The following is a 23,674-nucleotide window of genomic DNA, read 5'->3' as shown; positions in this document are numbered from 1 at the left end:
ACGGCTAATCTTTTTCCGAACAGACCCTATAGAGGTTTAGATTTATATACTTACATATTGCAATAAATACTTAGTTCACAAATGTTTATATTTTAAAGATTTTGGATGTCAACATGCGTATAACATGGACAATTAAATATGACTCACGTTAGACCGGGCCGTGGCCGGGCCGGAGCTTTCGTAGCTTCGGTTTCTATGGAAAGCACCACGTGATCACCAATCAGCCGTCATAGAAAATTACATGTCATACGCCTCGGCCCGGGCACGGCCCGGTCTAGCGTGAGTTATCCTTTAAGACGTTATGAGAAAATTAAACTCTGGAAGGAAGGAAGTTAAAAAGATAAATAAAAGCAGTAATTTTGAACTTGGATATTTCATAATCATTGGTTTTGCTTTAACTTAGTTTCGTTTGCATTCTATCCGTGTTTCTATAGTGAATTAATTACTGGAATCGTCACTATACACATATTATGCTTAAAATTTAAGGATGCTCGAATATAAATATATTTGGCACAAGCTTCAAGATGAGCTCGGGAGAGAGAACCAATAAATCTTTAAAGCCTCATTAGGTTCAACGATTACATTTAAGTCTTGATCTCTGCAATGGAATAAATAACTTGAAACCAAAAAGACTATCTCTTGAATCTCTTAAACAGGTTGATGACGGGATCATCGGCGAAGGTTTTCAGTTTGCCATTGTAATATGATTCAATTTCCTGCAAACTCTTTCCCTCTGTTTCTGGTAAAAAGAAGTATAAATATATAGTTCCTAGAAAGCTGAAGGCAGCATATACGGCATAGGCGCCCCATAGATGAGTGCTTGTCTCCAAGTCGATAAATGTTTTAGTAGCAATGAAGGTCACTACGTAGTTTAAGGCCGCCGCTATGCCTTGAGCGGTAGCACGACTCCTGTAACAACGACATAAATATATTTTACAAACAACATGTATTATTATACCCATCGATGTGTACGTACTTATCTGATGATGTTACACGCACCTCCCACATACTCCGCATTCACATAAACTACTCGCCCAAGAGCCGGGCACCACTCAGTTATATCTGTTACAACCGTCGAAGAACCTTATTAGTAAATAAAATACTACAAAGGCATACACACCACACATACATACTACATGCTTACTATATATGGTCCATATGGTAAGATCTGTACCTCTCGTAGACTGATATCATTAAATAAAGAAAATAATTGAAACTTATAAGTACAAAGGATTATCTAAATATATTAAGCTACCAAAAAGTAATCTTACCTAAATGGAAAGACTTCTCCAAGCAGCACCCATGGTACTCCAAATCCGTTAAAGATAGTGATCGCATAAAACAACACGAGCGGCACATAGCTCTTTGTGTCAGGAAACGTATCAGTGTCATAGGAGAAGACGGAATCTGGTACGTTGTTCTTAGCATAGGCGCTGAGAGCTGCGCAGGAGATGGCAGCGCCAAGCATGGCAAAAAGTGCCAGTTTGCGTTTGCCGAAGATTTTGATGAACCCAATCGTCACGATGCTAGTGACCAGGGTAAGTATGCCAACCATGAGCTGAGGAAAAATGGTTACACAAATTAGGCAAAAACTTTAACCTCTCATAACTTGCTAAAGACAAACTGTTGTCGAAGGCCGAAACCATTATTTAGTCGACATCCAAAGGTGGGCTATTGTTATGATAATGGTAAAATTGCCGTGACAACTTATTCTAATGAGACGCGAGATTGAAAAATGTTCTTCGTGCTATTTTTCATAGTTTATGTCTCACATTGCCTTTGTAAAGAATATGTTAAGAGCCCATCAACGTGCACACTAGCGCCACTGCTAAATAATCGTGATTATTTATATTTAACGACAGGTATTTAAAAAAGGAGGTCGCTACGTACTGTATTGTGTTGTGTAGTTAAGTACCTTTTGAATACATCAAATTAGTTATTTTGCTGGATTCGTCAATCTATGCGTCCAAAGTTAAAACGGCCGTTTTTGTTTTGAGTTCCTACTTCCTAGATCGACGAATACAGCAACATAAAAACTAGTTTGATGTATTCAAAAGGTACTTAAATACACTATACAGTACGTAGCGGCCCCCTTTTTTATCGCGATCACGATTATTTAGCAGTGGCGCTAGTGTGCACGTTGATGGGCTCTTAATTGCGACGCTTGTTGTATTTAGTAGAGTAAATAACTCTTACCACAATTTTCTTTCCATCGTGTGCCATTCCAAGGGCTCCACATACATTGACCATATTTGGTCTGGTGGGGACCAATCCGCTCATCACCAGGAATGTGAAGTATAACAAGACGAGAAGTAGGGGCCGGAGAGTCTCCTTGCACAACATTACGTATCTAAATTTCAGTATCAACCTGTGAACAAAGAGGCACGTATTTTCATCATTTTGGTTTACGCCATCTTTCGATGTTGACAAACAAGCGGATGCGAAAGTTTATGTATGATGTAACTAAGCGTTAATGATGACTACTAGGATTTACATGTTGTATACACAGGTTGACGAATCAACACAACGCAACAATTGACTCTGTCGACGATTATCGTCAACATCCATACAACACTGCATACTGCTACCTAGTTATGTACAGTCGACGTCAAAAATATGTTTACATTTTTTGCCTTATCCGCCGTCGTCCTTATTTGCCGTCGCCTGTACCTTATTTTGATGTGCTGTGCTGTGATCATATTCTGTAAGATAAGCCCTATTGGGCTGTTTTAAATATGACAAAATGATATTCCACTAATTAGTTTTTTCACTGACCTCTTAATAATATTCATTTTGTCATGTTCACAGTCAGTTGGCATCTTATCATTAGTTTGTTGGCAGATGACGCATTGCTGTAAAGTCTTAGAGTAGACGACGAGGTCACCAAACTCCTCGCGAACGTTCTCGGGTGTGGTCCAACCACGGAGATAACACAGTGACTTGAGGGCTTCCTTCTCACGTCTATGGACCAGCAGCCAGACTGGTGTGTCGGGTACCTGAAACAATTTATTTTGCATCAAGGATTATGTGCATATAAAATGTTTAATATCGATGCTTTGAAATAGTAGTAGCAATAATACTAAATAGTAGGTTCGCAAGATATTAGAACACATTCGTAGCTGAGGTATCTAAGCCGGTACTGACTTAATTTCTTTATAATTACTGGTAATTACCATACCTTCATAGCTTCAGTTCATTGGTCAGGACGGTAATGGAGCCTAAATATAAATTACATCAACTTCAAAATTGCCACAAGAGAGTGCGATAGCCACCCGAATTATTTCTATTCTATATATGTACTAGCGTGACCACTGTTCTCAGCAGCTGGGCTATAACCGCGAAAATTGAAGTTCACAAATTGCGGGCATTTTTCTCTGTCACTCTAATTACGCCTTCATTGGAGTAAAAGAGAAAGATCCCCCAAATGGCGAATTTCGGTTTTCGCGGTAGCCCCTCTGGTTACATACCAACAGAATTAAAAGCATGGAGAGAACGGGTGCGACGAGGCAGATGAGCGCGGCCCTGCGCCAGTCCACCACGGTGCCCAGGAAGTACATCACGAACACACCGATGGACGTGAACAGCTGCGAGAGAGTGCATAGGGCTCCGCGAATGGTTGGCTCGCTGTAGACAATAATGGTCAAATTGTAGCTTAGTAAAGTAAAAATGTAATGGAGGGTGTTAATAATTTCGTAGCTTCTGAATCGATTATCTGTTTTTGATTCCATATTTTTTTTACATCATAATCATCTTCCTTCATCTTCTCATCATCATCTACCATGTTAAAGAGATGTGTGTCTTATTTAACTGTCTACGATCTTAAATAAAAAATAGTAAATTCATATCTTCTATGGAATGTATGATTGTTGATATCTATAGATATGGTTTGTTTGGCGTTACGAAATAGTAGGCAATGGATCAAGTAACATTGACCTAAAACAATAGTGATATCATGGATATTTGACACGCAATTAAGGTAATACCTACACTAATATCATGGCGACTACCTAGTTACTTTATTACCTACTTGATGACGATGGCTAATAAGTGTCATTTCATTCATTAGACGGCACATGTTTTCCAGTTTAAAGTAGCAATTTGCCAAAAATGGCACTTAGCATATGAGTACGAAAAATCTCAGTAGGTACCTACTGGGGGTTTTGATGAGTGGTACAAAATAATAAAGTCTTGTATAATGGCCAAATGCAAACAAGAATAGTTTTGTTCTTTTTAGGGTTTACTTCAAAGCGATGTCTCGCATATATTTCCCTAAACGTGACTTTCCTTACCTTACTTCTCCGACGTAGGAATTGATTGGCGCTTCCATGACTCCAGTGCCAAATCCAAGCAGGATATTAGCCAGGAAAAGCGTGGGCAGGTTCCAACAGAAGAACATGAGGAGCCACGCGCACACGTGAGGCAGGTTGGCGATGAAGTTGGCCTTCTTGCGACCGCAGTAGTCCACCATAGGACCGGAGAGAAGTGCCCCAATAGGCTGCGCTAGGAAAGCTACGCTTCCTGTAAATTCAGTAACAATAGAATATAAAACTATACCTACCTCTGCCGTTTTGGGGATTATAATACTAACATAGGAAAAAGTTTGATTATCTCTGCCTGTGCTGTGCTCTACTGACAAACGACTCTTGCCAAAATGTACTACATAGTAGGTACTAATTTACTATATTTAGTGCAATGAAGCGAAAGCGATCCCGTAGGGAATTCACCTTTGGAAATACGACTTACTACGATTACTTACGAATATCATAACATTTACCCATTAAATATATACCTATGTATACAATACTGGCAATAACAACGTTACCTACTGTTTTTTTTTTATTTAGCTCCAAATGGCCATCATCAAATAGGTAGTTGTAGTTTCCGCCTACATTAAAGGTCATTACCAAGATCTTATTGTCAATGTTGTTCTTTTTTACTGCAGCATCGTTCCATCTTCATATAACAGAATTAACAGATACTAAACTATTTATTATTCGGGTCTTAATATTGGTTTATTTATAATTGAATAGTTTTGTTATTATCGACTGTAAGTTACTTCCTAGTAAACTATACATAAGTAACGAGTATTACTTAATTTTGATTTGTTGCTTTGGATGTGAATTCGATAATTACAAAAATTCTGACTAAGTACGTCTAGGTACGACTACTGGTGCCAAACCTTGTTGTTAGGTTTTACATATTTAATGAACAAACATTACAGACTGTTTAGTTTCTTTACTGCGCTTCCTTAATTTCCATATTCTCATGGTCTTATTTAGGTATAGGTATATTAAATTGTCGGAACTCATATTTGGTTAAAAACAAGAGAGATTAGTTATTTGTTTTACAAGGGGGCAAAGTTTTTATTTAACCTCTGGTGCTAATATTGATATCAGAGCAAGCGAAAGATTCCAAAATTAAACCGCAAGCGTAGCGAGTGGTTCGAAAAAGCGAAATCTTGAGCGTTGCGAGGGTTTCAAGGCACGAGGGTTAAACAAATTCTGTCACCGAGTGAAATACAAAATTTTTCACCACCAACGTGCAACGCAAGGAAAACACTAGCTGTAAAATATCAAACCAAATAAATTCGAAATAAATGTTACTGAATATTTATTATTTAAAATCATCATTTAAAAGTAAATTCTACCAGTCAACATAAGGAAACAACTCCAAATTTGCAATTGAATACTTTGCCCCACATGTGGATAAAATGCAACTTTCTCATCAGTTTTTGAACAATCAAGAGAGCCTTTACCAGCTAGTGTGGTGACAAATTATTTTGAGTCCAAGTTCAATAGGTACTATAGAAAATTTAAATTACTATTTGCGTGAGAAAAGTGACTAGGTAGGTATTCATTGCGCAGAGTGAAAAGGACTGGTGGGCTGACAATACAAGTAATTATTTCTTTGAATCACTGTCTCATCTCATTTACTCATCTGCAGAATCAACTAGTACAGTAAGCAAGTAAATACATATTTACAATATACATACATTGATCGTAGTTAAATGTAAGTTGGATTAGATACTTAAGGATGACTCACGCTAGACCGGGCCGTGGCCGGGCCGGAGGTTCCGGAGCTTCGTTTTCTATGGAGAGCATCACGTGATCACCGGGGCCCGGACGTGGCACGGTGCGGGCCCGGCCCGGTCATAGCCCTGACGTCCCGGAGGCTCGTGACAACCCGGAGACTCAATTTTTCTCTTCGGGTGGTATTCTACTTGTTTAAGATCTTTGTCCAATATGCATTGCGTCTCACTCTCTCATTAAGCAAAATGTGAGCCACAAATACACATTGGACCAAGATTGGACAGATGGAATACCACCCTTCACAATACATGCCCGGCTGTGTCGGAATATATTTGCCAAAATAAGAAGGTTGCAAAATGTCATAAATTTGTGTGTTAAATATGATGGTATAGCTAATTCGTTACTTGGTCGGTTTATATTAGGTACTTGGCGTCATAGCCCTGACGTCACGGAGGCTCCTGACAGCCCGGAGACTCAATTTTTCTCTTCGGGTGGTATTCTACTTGTTTAAGATCTTTGTCCAATATGCATTGCGTCTCACTCTCTCATTAAGCAAAATGTTAGACGCAAATACACATTGGACAAAGATTGGACAGATGGAATACCACCCTTCACAATATACATGCCCGGCTGTGTCGGAATATATTTGCCAAAATAAGAAGGTTGCAAAACGTCATAAATTTGTTTGTTAAATATGATGGTATAGCTAATTCGTTACTTTGTCGGTTTATATTAGGTACAGGCGTCTTTGATATAATATACGTCAAGATTATATAGGTTGGATAATGTCTTGATTTATTTTGTGAAATATGGAGGTGTTGCTGAAATGTAATTTAGTCGGATTATATTAAATGAGACACCTATTAATGTTACTGCTTGTAAAAATGATTCAATAATGAGCATGTAGGTGTATAATGAATATTAAGATACTTCCCACTTATTACTTAGATACTTTTTATTTCGTACGAAGTTCATAGAAATATATATGTCAATAACGTATCTATAGTTAGTCAAACCAAATTTGTCAGTAAATAAGAACAAAAAAACTATACTCATCCTTTTCTTTTGGGTGCTTGTACTAGTGTAAGACAAAGATAGTATGATTCTCTCTATGTTTGAAATGAGACAGCCCTTTGACAAACTATAAAAACCATTTTTATTCATTCATTTAGAGTTCAACTGATCTTCTATAAATCTGCCTGCACAGAGTACAAACATATATCATATTTCAGTTGAGACCAGAACTTGGTTATTGTATGTATAGGCTATGTTTAGGCTTTGTGTTTAGTTGTGGTGGTTAATTTAAGTGTTGCCAGAATGCAGCACTAGCATGTATTGTAAACCATAGAGTAACTTATGGCTTTGCGCCGCGATTCCCACACGAGTGTGGAGCGGGCTAAACTGTTTTTTTGTCAACTTTTCACTATGACATTGATGCATCAAGGTGATTTGTTTACAAACGGCCTGCCGCGAAACGCGATAATCGAAAGTTCGTTATCTGCCTCCCCGTCGATATGCAGAGAGGCAGATATCGAGTGATAGAGAGGCAGAAATCGAAATTCTTATTTTCGTGTTTTGCAGTAGGTCCTGGGGTTAGTGCTAGTAACGCCCCCTACGCAGAATTTTGCGTAATATTCCCTATTTCCTGCCTAAAATTACCCAAAGGCACTAACTACTGAAATAATACAATAAAACTCTTCGTATATTTTATTGTTCTTAAGTATATTAATGACTATGGGTGGTATTCCACCATCCTGTCCAATTTCTTTGTCCAATGTCATTGCGTCTCATTCTCTCATTAAGCTTAATATGAGCCTCAATATACATTAGGCAAAAAAATTGAATATAGATGGAATACCATCCTAAGACGTGGAACGCATCAGTGGGACCGCTAAATATCCCAAATAAAAAAATCATCTATGAGCCTCTCTTTCGCACAAATATATATAAGAGTGATAGAGAGGCAAATATATTAACTAATGAAATGGTTCGCGGTTATAGCCCTGACTGTATTGAAGTATCAAACCAGGGCATACTGCATGTGTACCTAACAATATTAAATTACAATTCTGCTAGGTACGGCCATTCCCACCAGTTCCAGAAAATTCCCAGTAGTTCAGTCCTGGGAATTTCCTTCCCAATAGTCTTACTGATAGTAAGATTTCGCGACTGATACATACATAGAAAACAGCCATGACTCAGGAACAAATATCTGTGTTCATCACACAAATAAATCCCCTTACCGGGATTCGAACCCGGGAGCATCGGCTTCACTAAGGCTTCGGCAGGGTCACTAAGGCCAGACCGGTCGTCAAATGATGATGATGTAGCGAGAGGGGACTCATGCCATTCGAAAGTACATACTCATCAACCTGTTAATAAAAAAACATTGGCTTCCTGCCAGTTATAATATTACCTTATTATAGTATTCCGTGTTTCCTGCCGTCACCCTGGAACACTCCAAATGCAGCCACTTTTTATGTTCGAACTTTTATGAACATAAAGGTATGGCATGAACAGCATTCATCACGCTATCTAAAAATGTCTTTCAAGGACTATTGGGAGTTTTGTTTTACTGGTAAGTCTACTGGGTACAAAGTTCCCAATGGTCTTACTAGTAATTCATGATAGCATAGCATATCATCTAAACTATCACAAAGTATCAAGCGGGAGGCGATGACTGACGATATTTGCTCCTGGCCCGCGGTCTATAATAAGGTGGTTCTTCTGTGGAGTATGACACGAAACCCATAGCCTGATCCCTAGGCAGTATAGGGGTCCTGGTTGCTGCTGCGGACTCTGGAGGTGTTATAAGTTTGGTGTATTTGCCTTGTATTTATTAGAAAACCTAATTCCCCCAATGAGAGTGCAATTGGACGGTCGACGCAGTCTTAACAACATTTTGCCATCTTATTGACGTGCATTTTTACATATCAAACAGCAAAAAATAAACTATTATTGAATAGGTATTCATAATCTCCTTAGATGTGGCTGCTTAAGTCTTGATTTGCCGAGTGATCATCTGATCATCGCTTTCCGGTTGCAACTTGGTGCCATCGAGGAATGTCCATGGTACATACATGAAAAAAAAATTGTTTATAATACCATTAATTGTATCACAATACATATTTTAAGTCTATCGCGAAGATACATACACACTTTGCAGATCAAACGTAGGTACCTAACTAAGACGACATATCGCCAAACGTGAAATACGCGTCGTTAAGGTGTTCCGTCTGGTCTTCATCAGCAGTTTCACTTCATCAAATGTCACTCACTTTCTTTAATGTAAATGCTTGATTTGTTGGTCATCATCATCATTAGTCGTGTGTAATGTTAGCCTTGCATTTTACAAAACTTACAATCTAGACGAAAATATTAACACCCTAATACCTAACAACTTAAGTTTTTAGTTTTTATTCTATCAAACAGGAATTTACTAAGCAGCAATTACTAAGGAATGAGACAGGAAAATAGACACTGGTACTATAGGAATAAATTCTTGCGGGATGATCATTTACAGAGGTAGAAAGACGGACAAAGAAATATGTGGGTCTTACCAATCTTATGATATGACCTCTGTTCCATGGGCTATGCTCGTTTGCCTCCTATTTAAAAAAATAAATTCTACTTTACATAGCGCTGTTTTTTGGAAATGCTGTAGGTACATACATACATAATATTACAATTTGATTTATCTTCAAAGGATCGTAGACCTAAGTATATAAAAGGTTTAAATTTCAACTCGATCCTCCACTCGTTCCCGAGATAAAGGGTCTCGACAGACAGACGGCCCGACGGACGGACGGACGGACGGACGGACGGACGGACGGACGGACGGACGGACGGACGGACGGACGGACGGGCTGACGGATAGACGGACAGACGGACGGACGGACGGACGGACGGGCAGACGGACAGACAGACGGACGGATCCTTTAAGGGTTCCGTGTTTTCCTTTTGAGGTACGGAACCCTAAAAAATAACTTTTGCTTATATCATAGCGCTCTTTCTTTGGACATACTGTGTATGTATAGTAATATTAAATTTATTTTACTCCTCTTCTTATTTCTCACGTAGTATGCAAGTAGGTACGTACTACTTGCATACGTGAAAGACATCACTATTAAGGTTACACTACTATTATTGCTAGAACCAAAAATTATACTTACCTACAGACAAACCTACGTACCTATATACCTATACTTACTAATACCTATTTTAAAAACATGATCCTCCTACTCGAAAGCTGCTCTTTTATAAATGCAATACATGCAAACAAAACTGCTCCAACTTAATCGTGTTTTGCTTCAATGTCATGGGTTCATGGGTCCAATATAGATATTTGATCCTTTACAAAAAACTTATCTTCTAGCCTAGCCTATTGGCAGTATTTTCTCGAGCTTTACGCAGTTGATTCAGGAAGTTGCCATACAAGACACAAGACAAAATTTAAGCATTTCGAAAGCGACGTTCTCATGGAACACCCCATCTATCTATAGTTAATGCAAATGCTGTATTTGTCAAAGAAAATAAAATCTCTTCACACGATCAGGGTTTCACCCTTAAAAACATGGAAATAATTTGCGTTCGTATGACTGTTTTGGATACCTAGCTAATGAAATCCTAAAATACAGACAGACAAATACCCTGGGGGAGAAAACAGGATCAATGTATACTAATATGTAGGTAATACAAAGGCGAAAGCAGCAGCAGAAGTAGCTCTGTCGATCTGGTTCCTATGCTGATACAAACGGCGCTACACCATATCATACCAATTAACCAATACCTTGACACGCGGGGTAAGACGATACATATACCTGCATTCAACGTGTTCTTGCTTATAAATTCAAATACATTTAGTATCTTTCTACAAATTTAATATCACTATTTTTTCTCTCTTGACATGTTTATGATACTATTCGAAAAACATGACAGCGTCAAATATTTAAAAGTCGTAAAATGTATATAAGTAAAAAGGCATTAAGAAAAGAGTCCACGATCTAAGTACATATTAGAATCTTAGTAATTACAGGCTAAGCCTAAAGTGCCATTGCAATGCAAGCTTACGAATAAATATAAACTAGCGACCCGTCCCGGCTTCGCAAGGGTTACACAAAACCTTAAAAAATTATACACCGAAACCTTCCTCAAAAATCACTCTATTGATAGGTTAAAACTAGGGCTCGCGGTCGTGTCCGGGTTTCGTGTACACGTGTTCGGTACCCGTTTCCGAACTACACGTACACGGTTTTCTGACCCGTTCTACACGTGTAGTCGTGCACACGTGTAATTAAGATCCGTGTATCCGGGTACCCGTGTACCCGTGTACACGGTGAAACGGACCTTAAATACACGCGGGCCTAACCCGTCCTTGGCGTGTAGCGGAGATTGTAGTAATGTATATATGGATGTTCAATGTGATTGATATGTGTTGTACCAATTTAATTTATTTTTCACCTCAGCAGCTCGAACAAGGGTACTTTGCTAACAGTGAGCAAAATGCGATTTTGTTAAAGGAAAATATATATTCCGTTCGTGGTAGTTTCAGTCAGAGATGGGCAAAATTCATTTGAATGACGAATTACGAATGAGAATTACCAAATCATTCGCGAATGACGAATAATTTTTTCGAATGATCATTCGTGTTCAATTCATTCGCGAATAATTTATTCGGCGAATAAAATAGCCAACGAATAAATTATTTGCGAATAATATTGTCGAATAGTTAGCTTACAAAATAACTATTTAGCTGTTTTATATCCCAATAGTAAAAAGAAAATGTTTTCTATCGGTTTATCTGGTTGGTTGATTTGAGGTGTGGAAACTGGGAATACGCCTCATGTATTGGCGGTCACGTGGGGCGAGAACAACTGGAAATACACCAATAATGGGGGTATTCCCGTTTGTCCCCTTCGGGAACATGTGGGAAAAGACAAACAATCTTTCCCATTTGTCCCCACTTCATTGAAGCAGGGACAAATAGGAACACACCATTAACGGGTGTATTCTTATTGTTCCCCGCCGGGAACAGATGGGAATAGGCGCTGCATATAAAACATTTCCATTTGTCCCTCATGTATGGCGTAGGTCACGTGGATAGGGGACAAATGGGATTATATCAATAATGCATCCATTATAACCAATAATGGGTGTATGCCCATTTGTCCCCGCGGGGAACGTATAGGAAAAGAAGCCGCATATAAATATTTCCCATTTGTTCCCACCTTATTTTTGTAAGGACAAAAGGGAACACACTATTTTCGGATGTATTCCCATTTGTCCCCGCCGGGTACAGAAGTGATAGGATTTGCATATAAATATTTCCCATCTGTACCCTCCTTATTGGTGTGGGGACAAATGGGAACACACCATTTTCGGAAGAATTCCTATTTGTCCACGCCGCGAGAGACATTTGGGAAAAGACGCTGCATAGAAATCTTTTGTATCGGCACCAAATTGGAACACCAATATCGGGAACAAATGGGAACACCAAAACTCATATAAAACATTCCCATTTGTCCCCGCCTCATGTATGGCGTAGGTCACGTGAATCGGGGACAAATGGGAATACACCAATAATGCACCCATCATTACCAATAATGGGTGAATTCCCATTTGTCTCCGCTGTGAACATATGTGAAGACCCTGCATAAAAATATTTTCCATTTTTCCACACCTTATTGGGGTGGGGATAATTGGGAACACAATTTTCGGATGTATTCCCATTTGTCTACGTCGGGAACTGATGGAATAGGTGCTGCATATAAATCGTACCCATTTGTCTCCGCTTCGGGGACAAATGGGAACACCAATATCGGGGACAAATGGGAACACCAAAACTCATATACAACATGCCCATTTGTCCCCGCCTCATGTATGGTGTAGGTCACGTGAATCGGGGACAAATGGGAATACACAAATAATGCACCCATCATTACCAATAAAGGTCGATTTCCCATTTGTCTCCGCGGGGAATATATGTGAAGACCCTGCATAAAAATATTTTCCATTTTTCCCCACCTTATTGGGGTGGGGATAATTGGGAACACAATTTTCGGATGTATTCCCATTTGTCTACGTCGTCGGGAACTGATGGAATAGGTGCTGCATATAAATCGTACCCATTTGTCTCCGCCTCACGTATGGCGGCGGTCACGTAGGGCAAGAACAAATAGGAATACACCAATAAAGAGTGTATTCCCATTTGTTCCCGCGAGAAACTTATGGGGAAAGACGCTGCATAGAAATCTTTTGAGGTGGGGACAAATGGCAACGCCAATATCGGGGACAAATGGGAACACCAAAATTCATATAAACATTCCCATTTGTCCCCGCCTCGTGCATGGCGTAGGTCACGTGAATTGGAGACAAATGGGAATACACCAATAATGCACCCATTATTGGTGTATTCCCATATTACTAATAATTACCAATAATGGGTGAATTCCCATTTATCTCCGCGGGGAACATATGGGTAGACCCTACATAATAATATTTTACACAAATATCGGATGTATTCTCACTTGTCCCGGCCGGGAACAAATGGGAATAGGCGCTGCATATAAACAATTCCCATTTGTCCCCACCATGGATGGCGACGGTCAGTTGGGGCCTTTCCCAAAATTTTCCTTGGCTCTAAAATACGCTGCAGTTGCATACCTATTCAGATTTGCCATCTGAGTGTGTATTACAAAAATCCTTCGTGTAATTTATTCGGATAATTCATTTCTTATTCGAAATTCTAAACGAATGGTTTATTCGCGAATAATTTATTCGCGAATATTAATCTCACCATAATTATTTAGATTAAAAATGATTCGAATAATGCTCAACTCTGGTTTCAGTAAGCATAACTATCTACTTTTGTATTAAATAATCATTTAGGTTTATATAACACTTTAAACTCTCGCGTTTTGTACACATAATTACACAAACGGGTCTACCGCGATATAATTTCATTGTTTTTACCTTTAATTCCGACGTTTCAGCTGAGTTTAGTGATGTGCCGTTACCGTAAATAACGAGAACACAGAGAATCGTCGAGTAATTTACGCGGTAACGTTCTCCGTACGGGTAATTATCGAGAAAGTTGTCAAAATTTTCCTTTTTTGAAACTTTTTTGTACAGAATTGTTTTTTATTTAGTTATTACAACCTCTACTAAAATTTTCAAAAAAATCTGCCAAAAGGAACTAGTTTATTACCAAAATTACCGTAAATTACGGGGAACCTTCTCCGTGAATGTTACCGAGTAAAATTTCTAACTGAAAATTTAACTGTTTTCGATGATATAATTAGATTGTTGTGGCGAAATACATAATAATAACTAATTATTTTACTTATGTTTGATAAGTTTTAGTTCGGTGTAAGATTCACAGTGTTTTAATGACATTAATAAAAACTACACTGCGTTTTAAGTATAATAATTCAGTGTGATTAAACAATATCCTTCGCAAAATGAATAAAATTATTCTTTTATAGGTACCGAATAAATAATTAAAAACAAAATTCGTTGCAGCACATTAAATATAAATAATATAATCAACTTAAAATTAATCAGATATATTAAACAATTAAATTAATGCAGTTTATGCAGTGTAATCTAAAAGTCGTAGATATTTCAATAATTTTATACATTGATATGTAAGCAATGCATTGATGTGCAAGGAAAGTGTTGATTAATAATGGATTACATTACAACTACTGTGATTTTAAGATATTTTATTACATCTCGTGTTTGTTTTAAGTTAAAAATGTTATTTTTAAACAATGTAAATGCTTATCAGCTGCATGGGGTCGTATTGTATTACTTATTGCAGGTAAAAAAAACACGTGCAAACTGCATTTCTTGGTTTGGGTATTCGCGGATTATAATGGCTCCTGATTGGTCCTCACCCTTTATCAGTTGGTTAAGTCGTATCTTGGTGGGGAAAGTGTGTGGACGGCATAGCATAGGTCATAATATGGTACAGTTTAGTTCATCTTGAAGTGACCTACTGTGCATAGTAAAGTGTTGTTAGAAGTTGAACAATGAGGCCAAAAGGCAAAGTATTAGACTATTTTAGAGAAACTACCGAAAACGAACGAATTAAGTACAGTTGCTTGTTTTGTGACCATGTGTACACTGCCAAGAATGTCACTCGTTTCGCTCAACATTTGGTTAAGAACTGCCAAAAGTGTCCTGGTGATGTTAAAACAGAGTTCAGAAAGAGTGACCCACAGCCGCAAAGCAATGCTCCTACGAGTGCTGAGAACAGCTTTGGACGAGTATCTACAGAACAGCCTAATGATTCAGCTGTAGACGAGGTAAGTTTATAGGCCGTACTTATTTTATCAGAATTTAAACCGCTTTTCTTCGAACCATGTTAATCAAGTCAAATTTGTTTCAGAAAATAATTCAGAAGGCTTTTGCAAGAGCAGTTTACGTTACGGGCATGCCATTGTCAATATTTGAACATCCTCTATGGATTGAAGCATTTCATCTTCTGAAACCAGACTTCAAGCCCCCATCACGCAAGATTCTTTCCACTACACTCTTGGATGAAGAGTACAAGGAAATGAATAACGTGATCTCAAAAAAAATTGAGCAATCTAAGGTTTTGCATTTAGCGGTGGATGGATGGACAAACATCAGGAAAGATTCCATAATAAACATCATGGTATATACTCCAACACCATTTTTTCACACGTCTATTGATGCCGAGACAAACAGGCACACGGGAGAGTATTTAGCTGAAAAAATACCGGAAACTATGGAAGAAATTGGTACCGAAAAGTTCCTTGGGATTATTTCGGACAATGCTGCGAACATGAAAAAATGCGGCAAATTGCTAATGGATAAATATGAAAAGACCACATGGATTGGATGCCTTGCCCACACATTAAATTTGCTTATAGCAGATGTATTGAAAATGCCCGAAGTACATTAAGTGTTTACGATGGAATGTGACTTTAGTGTTGCCTGTGAAAACGAGATGGGGAAGCTACTCACATTGTCTCGAAAATTTTATGAAATCGAAAGAGATTTTGCTAACAATGGCAATCAACAAAAGCAACAGGGATTTACAAAAGTTCAAGAGCGAATTGTTGGAAGAAAACACATGGAACGTCGTTGAGAAACAGATCATCCTTTTCAAGCCCATTGTAAATTGGATTTTCAGGCTTGAGGGAGACGCATGCACTATTCATTTAGTGCCTCAAGCTTTAGAAGAAGTAGAGAGTACCCTAGTTAGTGATGTGGCTAGACAAATATTCACTGAGGAACATTATGCCAGTACTCTTCAAAAATTCCGAGACAGGAAACAAAATTGTTTAAAGCCCATTCACTTGGCCGCAGTCATCTTAGATCCAAAAAATCAAGGGATATCTTTAAATTCAGAAGAGTATCTCGATGGCTGTTCTACAATAATGGACATTGCTGAGTGTGATGCTCAAACAATCCTGAAAGAAGTATCTGATTACAAATGTCGGAATGGTATTTTCGAAAAAGAATTTGTGTGGCAAACCGCCCAGTCTATAGAGCCTGTTGCATGGTGGCAATCACTATATCCAAATTGTGTTTTGGGAAAGATAGCTCTTAAGATTTTATCAGTGCCATCAACATCTGCGTCCGTGGAACGATCGTTTTCTACATTCGCAAATATTCATACCAAGAAAAGAAACAGGTTGCTGACAGAACAATGTATGAAAATATGCTACATATCACACAACTGGAAATTACTACATCGAAAAGGCCCACAGCAGAGAACTGACACCGCCATGGATCAAAGCGACATTTCTGGAAGTAATTCCGAAAATGATCTATCCAACTCTTCTTTTGAATTCGAACCCATTGATTTCGTATCAGTGTTCGACGAATTTGACGAGTAATCAACAAAGAGGTCAATTAAGGCCAACAAATTAAGCAGTGATATGGTTTAATTTAATAATTTATAATGTATTAAAATATAGAACTATTATTTTTGTGGCTAATCAATAGTTGATTCTATTTTTAATCTTGGCTAGTTAGGTATTTGTTTTATATGTATAGCTGATTTTTTTATATACAAACAATCGTAAGATCTTGTTTCTTACACATGTATACCGTAAAGATGATTATTTTTAAATAGCCTCGATCGTTGATGTATCTTTTTTTGTGTACAAATATTCATAACATGTTGTTTATTACTCATTTAGTCATTTCAAATATGTACTGGTGTATTATATTGTTTTTTTTTTTTTTAATTTTAATTTATGGTTATAATTATTGTTGATTCCACTTTTAAAAATTATATTATAAATCGGCCAAAATGGACAAATAAATCTATTTACAAACATACTTAATTGTGTATTATTGTATTTTTATGAATATATAGCCTTTACTTATTGCATGGATACAAATAATGCAAACCATTGTCATAATATAATTTATAAAAAATTAACACGAGTCAGATAACATAATTACACTTAAAAGTAACGTAAAAATTAATAAAATATTTTAAAATCACAAAACTTGTAAGCAGATTTCAATCTTAACTAAATATCCTTGAGGGGTAAGTTACCGAGAATTCTCGGTAATTTACGGTAATTTTCGGCAGTGAGAATTACTGTAAGTGCGTAATTTCTCGGCGGCACATCACTAGCTGAGTTGCACCAGCTGTGGTCACGGAAAGACTGACGTCCCAACAAATGGTAACATGGTGGTGGTGATATTTAGGTTTACTTTAATTATCAAAAAACTACATCAATGAAGAAACTGAAATACCAACAATGAAGTCAACGGTTACTGAGATATTGTTAATTTTAATCTTATGATTATTGAAACAAATTGTACTTACCTACCTATTATTGACATTACAAATCAATCCAGTAAAACTGCAAAGTAGGTAATCGAATCTTCCTAACCTTCCACATATTCAATCGTATGTCTTCATAGCACTAATCTCCGCTACACGAGAGTGAAGGGTCGAACCGGCGGGTAAATAAGATCCGTTATTTCGTGTATCCGTGTACCCGTGTACACGGGTACCCGTGTAAATGTTTCCGAATCCGGGCGGGTTCGTGTAGTTCGGGTTCTTAAGCCCGGCGGGCTTAAGAACACGGGTACCCGTGTCAGCGTGTAACACGTGTATCGGGAGCTCTAGTTAAAACCGCATGACAATCCGTTCAGTAAGTTGTTTTTGAATTTATCGCGAACATACATACACACAAGCAGACAGACGCGGCGGGGGACTTTGTTTTATAAGGTGTAGTGAAATGGAAACGGCTGCATACATACTTATAAGTCACAGGAAATCTGGAATTTACATATTTAAAGTATTATATTGTTATCTTCATCTGCACGACTTTTTTGTATGAGGGCGTTGAAAGCGCTGGAGTGTTACTTGCATCCTGGGCGCCCCCGCACTTTTAGTTACATGTAAGGAGCAAAGAGAATATAGTCACTGGTACGGAGTGCCTAAAAAAATATTAAATTATTATACATTTGAACTTCTAAACTAAGTAGTGGCTTACAAAATATACCTACTTTCCAAATTCGTTATCTTATACTTTTTGAGTAAAATAGCTGTGACATATGGACAGACAGACAGACGGACATAATAATATCAATATCCAGTGAGGAAAACGGGAAATATGTTTGTATGGAGAACCGGTCATTCCCTTTCCTCTTAATAGCTTAATATGCTTCGGCACATGATTATATATATTTATTTGGAGGTAAGTACATGCCTATCTTACCTTAAGCAGAGAACCAGACGGTGACTGCTGGATATTGGTTTCTGAAATCTTGTTTTTGTTTTACCAAACGTTGTTTAATTCTGTCGTGAACTGCTTCGAAAAAGTCTTGGGTCATATGTAAATAAAGCTCTTTACATCATGTTGTGTTCTCATTTTTCCGAACGTGTCGACCAAAGTGGATGTACCCCATTACCTAGAGTATGCAGTAGCCTCTTCATTAGTCATTAAGGCAGCCAGGGCCAATATTTTGATTTTATTATTTCCTTCCATATCCGCTTACTTCCGATCGAACCATTTTTTTCAATCTGATAGACAGTTATTATGACATTTGTCATGAACAGTCAGCACGGACGTCCCGGTCGGCTCGGATAGTGTTGGGTAGGACTCGAGTCCTTTCAGTCCTCTGCTTGAAGACTACTCAGTTTTTCGGACTCTTATAATTAAGTTAAAACTCGAGTTATTTTCAACTAGAGAGAGACCCAAGTCTCTTGTAGAGACTTGAGTACTTTTCAGAGGACTCTCGTTATTTTTTACAAAAAATTTCGAAATGCATTGTCATTATGTATAACTTGTAGATTAGATACATACATAAATCATACACAAACCCTTAATTTCTTTACTGTTATACAGGAAAAACCTATAAAATTGTTCACGGAGTCTTTATTTGGAGGCTCGAGTTCTTTTGAGTTGCTCTTAAAAAAGACTACAAAGGACTCGATTCGGGAGAAGTTTTTTAAGCTCAGTGTTGTAAAAACGAGCTGTTCTTCAAATTCAGACTCAAAGGACTCGAGTTTCTACAAACACTAGAGGCTCGGACATTGCTCGGACAGCACTAGTGTTAATGTAATAAACTAGTGTCGGGTGGCCTTGACGCCCCGGTCCCGGAACGGCCCGGCCACGGTGGCGCTCCTGACAGCCCCTGTGTCGGCTCGCTCCGGCCCGCCCCGGTCCGGGCACGGCCCGGTCTAGCGTGAGTCATCCTTTACTCGGAAAACAATGCTGATCTACACAAACCTTGAAGGTGACAAAGTGTCGCTGTAGTATTACAGATTATTGAAGTAAACCGTGTCGGGGAAAGTTATTTATATGACCGATAACATGCAAAAGTATAGTTCATGGTCGACATTTCTCTAATTCTAAATACCTAATAGTTCCTGTTTGCTTTCTGGCTTTAAATGTTTCCATGATCAAGACAAAACCAGTTTTAGCCAATTTCACTAAATTCTTCAAACAAAGATTAAGCTGTTTGTTTTGAGGAAGTCCTTTATTAACTAGAATAAAAGAGCATTAATAAAATTAAATTAACGCCATAAACACTTCACTCTAAAAATCACATTACCTTTTTTTGCGTTGTGCTGTCGGGTAATTATTAGATAATGTGGTACTTGAACAAATTTTGTATTATTAATCTCAGTAAAAATAAAAAATAAACCTGGTTATGCCGGTTATAGTTAACCGTTATTTAATGCGAGATCTCAGTTCGGGACGAACTGCTAGTTATACAATTGTAGATGTATTGTTGTTGTTCATTGAACTTCACTATTAGAATGGTGCAATGATTGACCTGCACTTGTTTAGTTTGACTTTTAAGGCAAGGCTAAAGTTACCATCCATTTTTAACTCAGTAGGTACAAAGGTTAAACAAAGTGCTCCCTTCCCGTAATGTATTACATATAAGAAGCATTACAACTTACCAAACCATGAAGCCTGTCGTTCATCTAAAGAAAGGCCTTCCGAAGCGTTCAGGAGATCAGGCACTGCGATAGTTGAGAAGCTGATGGCCATGCCCAGGTCCAACAGCAGCAGGTTTGGAGACATGCATGCTACCACCTGGAAATTCATGGAAATGTTGCCATTACGTCAATTACGTGGTAACTGAAATTAATTTTGAATAATTAGTGATAACTAGTTTTCATCAAGGGAGTTTACGAAAATTTGTTATGACTGAAAAATCCCAGTTAAAAGTAGTTTTCACCGAGGCCTTAGGGAAAATTAGTTTTAACTAGTAAGACGCGTTTTCACTGAGGCGATAATGATTAACTAGGAAACCCTTTTCAACTAAAAAGAGGTTTTTACTGTGACATCTAATTATAATGATGATTGAAAAAAACTAGGTATCGAATCGTATGTCCTTCCCCGGGACTCCAAATATCTCCATTCAAATCGCTTTAGCGGATGAAGGTAACATAGTTAAGTACTTCGCATAAAGATTTTATAAATGCGAATAAAATATTTTTATTTTGTGTCACAGGTCATATTAAATTTTAGATATACAAACCGTATGGAATGTGATATTTATGCAATAAAGTTACGTAATCAACCGTAACAACGGACTGCACGATTTTTTTATTGACATTTTATTGCTTTTTCGATAAGGCAGTTCTCTCTAACATAGGGAACATACTGTTCTGCTTCATAATGAAGCTATTATTTAGTAAAGCAATTTTACGTTCATCTAAGTAATAATAATAATGAATAAGTAAGCAAGTACCTAGACTTAGCTCACGAGATAATCGCCAAGTGGGATGTTGACTCGACGATCATTGTTCCTATAGTCGTGTCAGTGAACGGTCTCATAGCGAAGATTCTCGACCAACACCTAGAGAGATTCTCGCTGGGTGGTTGGATCAAGGGTCAGATGCAGAAGGCGGTAATTTTGGACACGGCGCGTATAGTAGGTACTTCGATTCCTCACTCTGCGGCCCTGACCACCGGCAGCTTGGGCCCTGCCCCGCTGGCGGCGGCACCCTAGGTTAGGTTTTTTATAATGTGTTTATATATTTTTTTGTAATGTTTTGTAAGTGTTTATTGTAATTTTATACTCACGTTGTAAAAACCCTAACCTAAGACCCAAATTAAATAAAGAAAATAATGAATAACAATAACACCTAAAATTTGCTCACTTTCCCTTGTTGAAATGAAATCTACTGATACTTAATAGGCCAGTCAAATTAGATTTTTTCCAAGAATTAATTCCCAGCAAGCTGGAAATCGTCTTAATACCTTCATTTGCGTTCTAAATTAGTGTAATCCAAGTTTGCTCTATTACAGGAGTTGTAATAAAAATTTTTGCTCTTTTTCAGTTTTATGATTGTAGTTCAAAAACGTAACGTCCGACGTAAAATTTGTTCTTATCATAATAAAAATTTACATTTGAGGATCCGAAAAGTACCTTACATGAATTCGTAGGCAAACATTGTTAAAAATGGCCGCCACTTTGAATTTCTTTTTTTTTTTGGTAAAATCGTGTTAAAAACGGATTTTTTTACCAGTGTCTGATTTGCAACCACCTTGCTGGTAGTGACATTGTTTTTGACGGTGGGTTCCTTCTATATCGGGTGGTTTTGTCAATCCAACGTAAAATGTATCTCTCAAGGCTCCCAAAATGTATCCACATCTCCTGGGCTGAGATGGAGCAAACTCAGATTGTACGCAAACTCGTATTGTGATTTTTAGGACCAAATAAAGATAAATTAAAATGATGTCCAGCTTGCTGGGAATTATTTCCTCAAAACGCTTTTTTGGATCTAATTTGACTGGCCTATAATAACTATGTTGGAGGTTGTATACCATGTACCTATATTCATAACAGAAAATCACACCCAGAAATTATTTAGTAATTTCAGTATCAGGTAGAATTAGGTTGTAGATGTTATTGCGATTATTGCGAATATATAACCCAAAACCCCCACCTTACAGCACTATACCCTACTATACCTTACAGCAGGTTATTTTACCTCCAAAGCTAAATGGAAAATGTAATTAGGTACAGGATAAAAACTTGGCGTTTTACAATGAATTTTGCTTCATTCTTAGGGTTCCGTACCTCAAAAGGAAAAAACGGAACCCTTATAGGATCACTCGTGCGTCTCTCTGTCTGTCTGTCCATCTGTCCGTCTGTCACAGCCCATTTTTTCAAAACTACTGGATCAATTACCTAAGTTGAAATTTGGTACACATATATTATGTACCTAAGTTTGTGACCCAAAGACGGGTACGTGTAACGTAAATAAATCAATTTTAAACAATGGGGAATTAAGAAATAAAGTTTTTCAAACTATATCGTGTTATATATGATATATATCAAATGAAAGAGCTTATTTTGAGAATCTCAAATTATTTTTTTTTGTAATTTTAAAATAAACAGTTTAGAAGTTATTTGAGAAAATTGCCAAAAAATTACCATTTATCTCCGAAACTACAGAATTTAATAAACTGAAATATTGAAAAAAATACACAAAATAGTTCTTTACATATAGTACCTATGACTGGAAGACCTATTAGAAAAGTGCAGTCAAGCGTGAGTCGGACTTAATTACTTAGTTTTTGATCCGACCCCTACGGGTTTTTTAAAGACATTTCACTGACGTATCACATAAAAACATACATTGTTAAAAATTGTGTAAAGCACGGAACCCTTGGAACGTAAGTCCGACTCGCACATGGCCGGTTTTTTTGATTCCCAATGGTTAGGTATCTAATACAATGGATAACTTCAAAACCACTCATAAACCAAAACACGACTGGTATACACTGCGTTTAGTTATATATCCGTGTGTAGATAATTATAAATTTATCACTTAACATAAATAAACAATTGGTCAACTACCTGCGATGTGACTGATCTCAATCGACTTATTGCCGGTCCTTCCGCAGATTCAATTTTAAACTTGTGCACCATTGTTATTCACACTCAATTAATTATTAATATATTTGACTGTTTAAAATAATAAATAATACTTTAAAATACAACAATTTATAAGATTAAAAGTACATTCACCCCAACTGTTTTAATAAATGATAAACACTCTGTCATAGTTGTTAAAGTTTGAAGGTAAGTAGAAAAGATTTATTTTAGATGGAACGCGAGCAAGACAAGCGTTCACTGTAGCCCGGCGACGTTTGAATGAAGGTTTATGCAGAACC

General features: G+C 37.6%; 1 protein-coding gene and 1 long non-coding RNA gene across 2 annotated transcripts in view; both read right to left on the bottom strand.

Annotated features, from left to right (window-relative positions):
- LOC134796505 (uncharacterized) overlaps positions 1–23,674 on the bottom strand; it is a 363,632-nt gene that overhangs the window by 43,748 nt on the left and 296,210 nt on the right. The window lies entirely within an intron of this gene.
- Positions 324–23,652, bottom strand: LOC134790541 (facilitated trehalose transporter Tret1-like). Its single transcript, XM_063761370.1, has 8 exons — positions 23,358–23,652; positions 20,443–20,578; positions 4,290–4,518; positions 3,468–3,624; positions 2,776–2,996; positions 2,197–2,368; positions 1,272–1,558; positions 324–909 (listed from the first exon to the last, which is right to left on the bottom strand). The coding sequence occupies exons 1-8, from the start codon at positions 23,427–23,429 to the stop codon at positions 633–635; spliced, it is 1,551 nt and encodes a 516-aa protein (XP_063617440.1). The 5' UTR covers positions 23,430–23,652; the 3' UTR covers positions 324–632.

Source organism: Cydia splendana, chromosome 1, assembly GCF_910591565.1.
Source record: "Cydia splendana chromosome 1, ilCydSple1.2, whole genome shotgun sequence".
Classification (NCBI taxonomy): Eukaryota; Metazoa; Arthropoda; class Insecta; order Lepidoptera; family Tortricidae; genus Cydia; species Cydia splendana.
The sequence above is the reverse complement of the archived record's forward strand: the minus strand, read 5'-3'. Positions and strand labels throughout refer to the sequence as shown.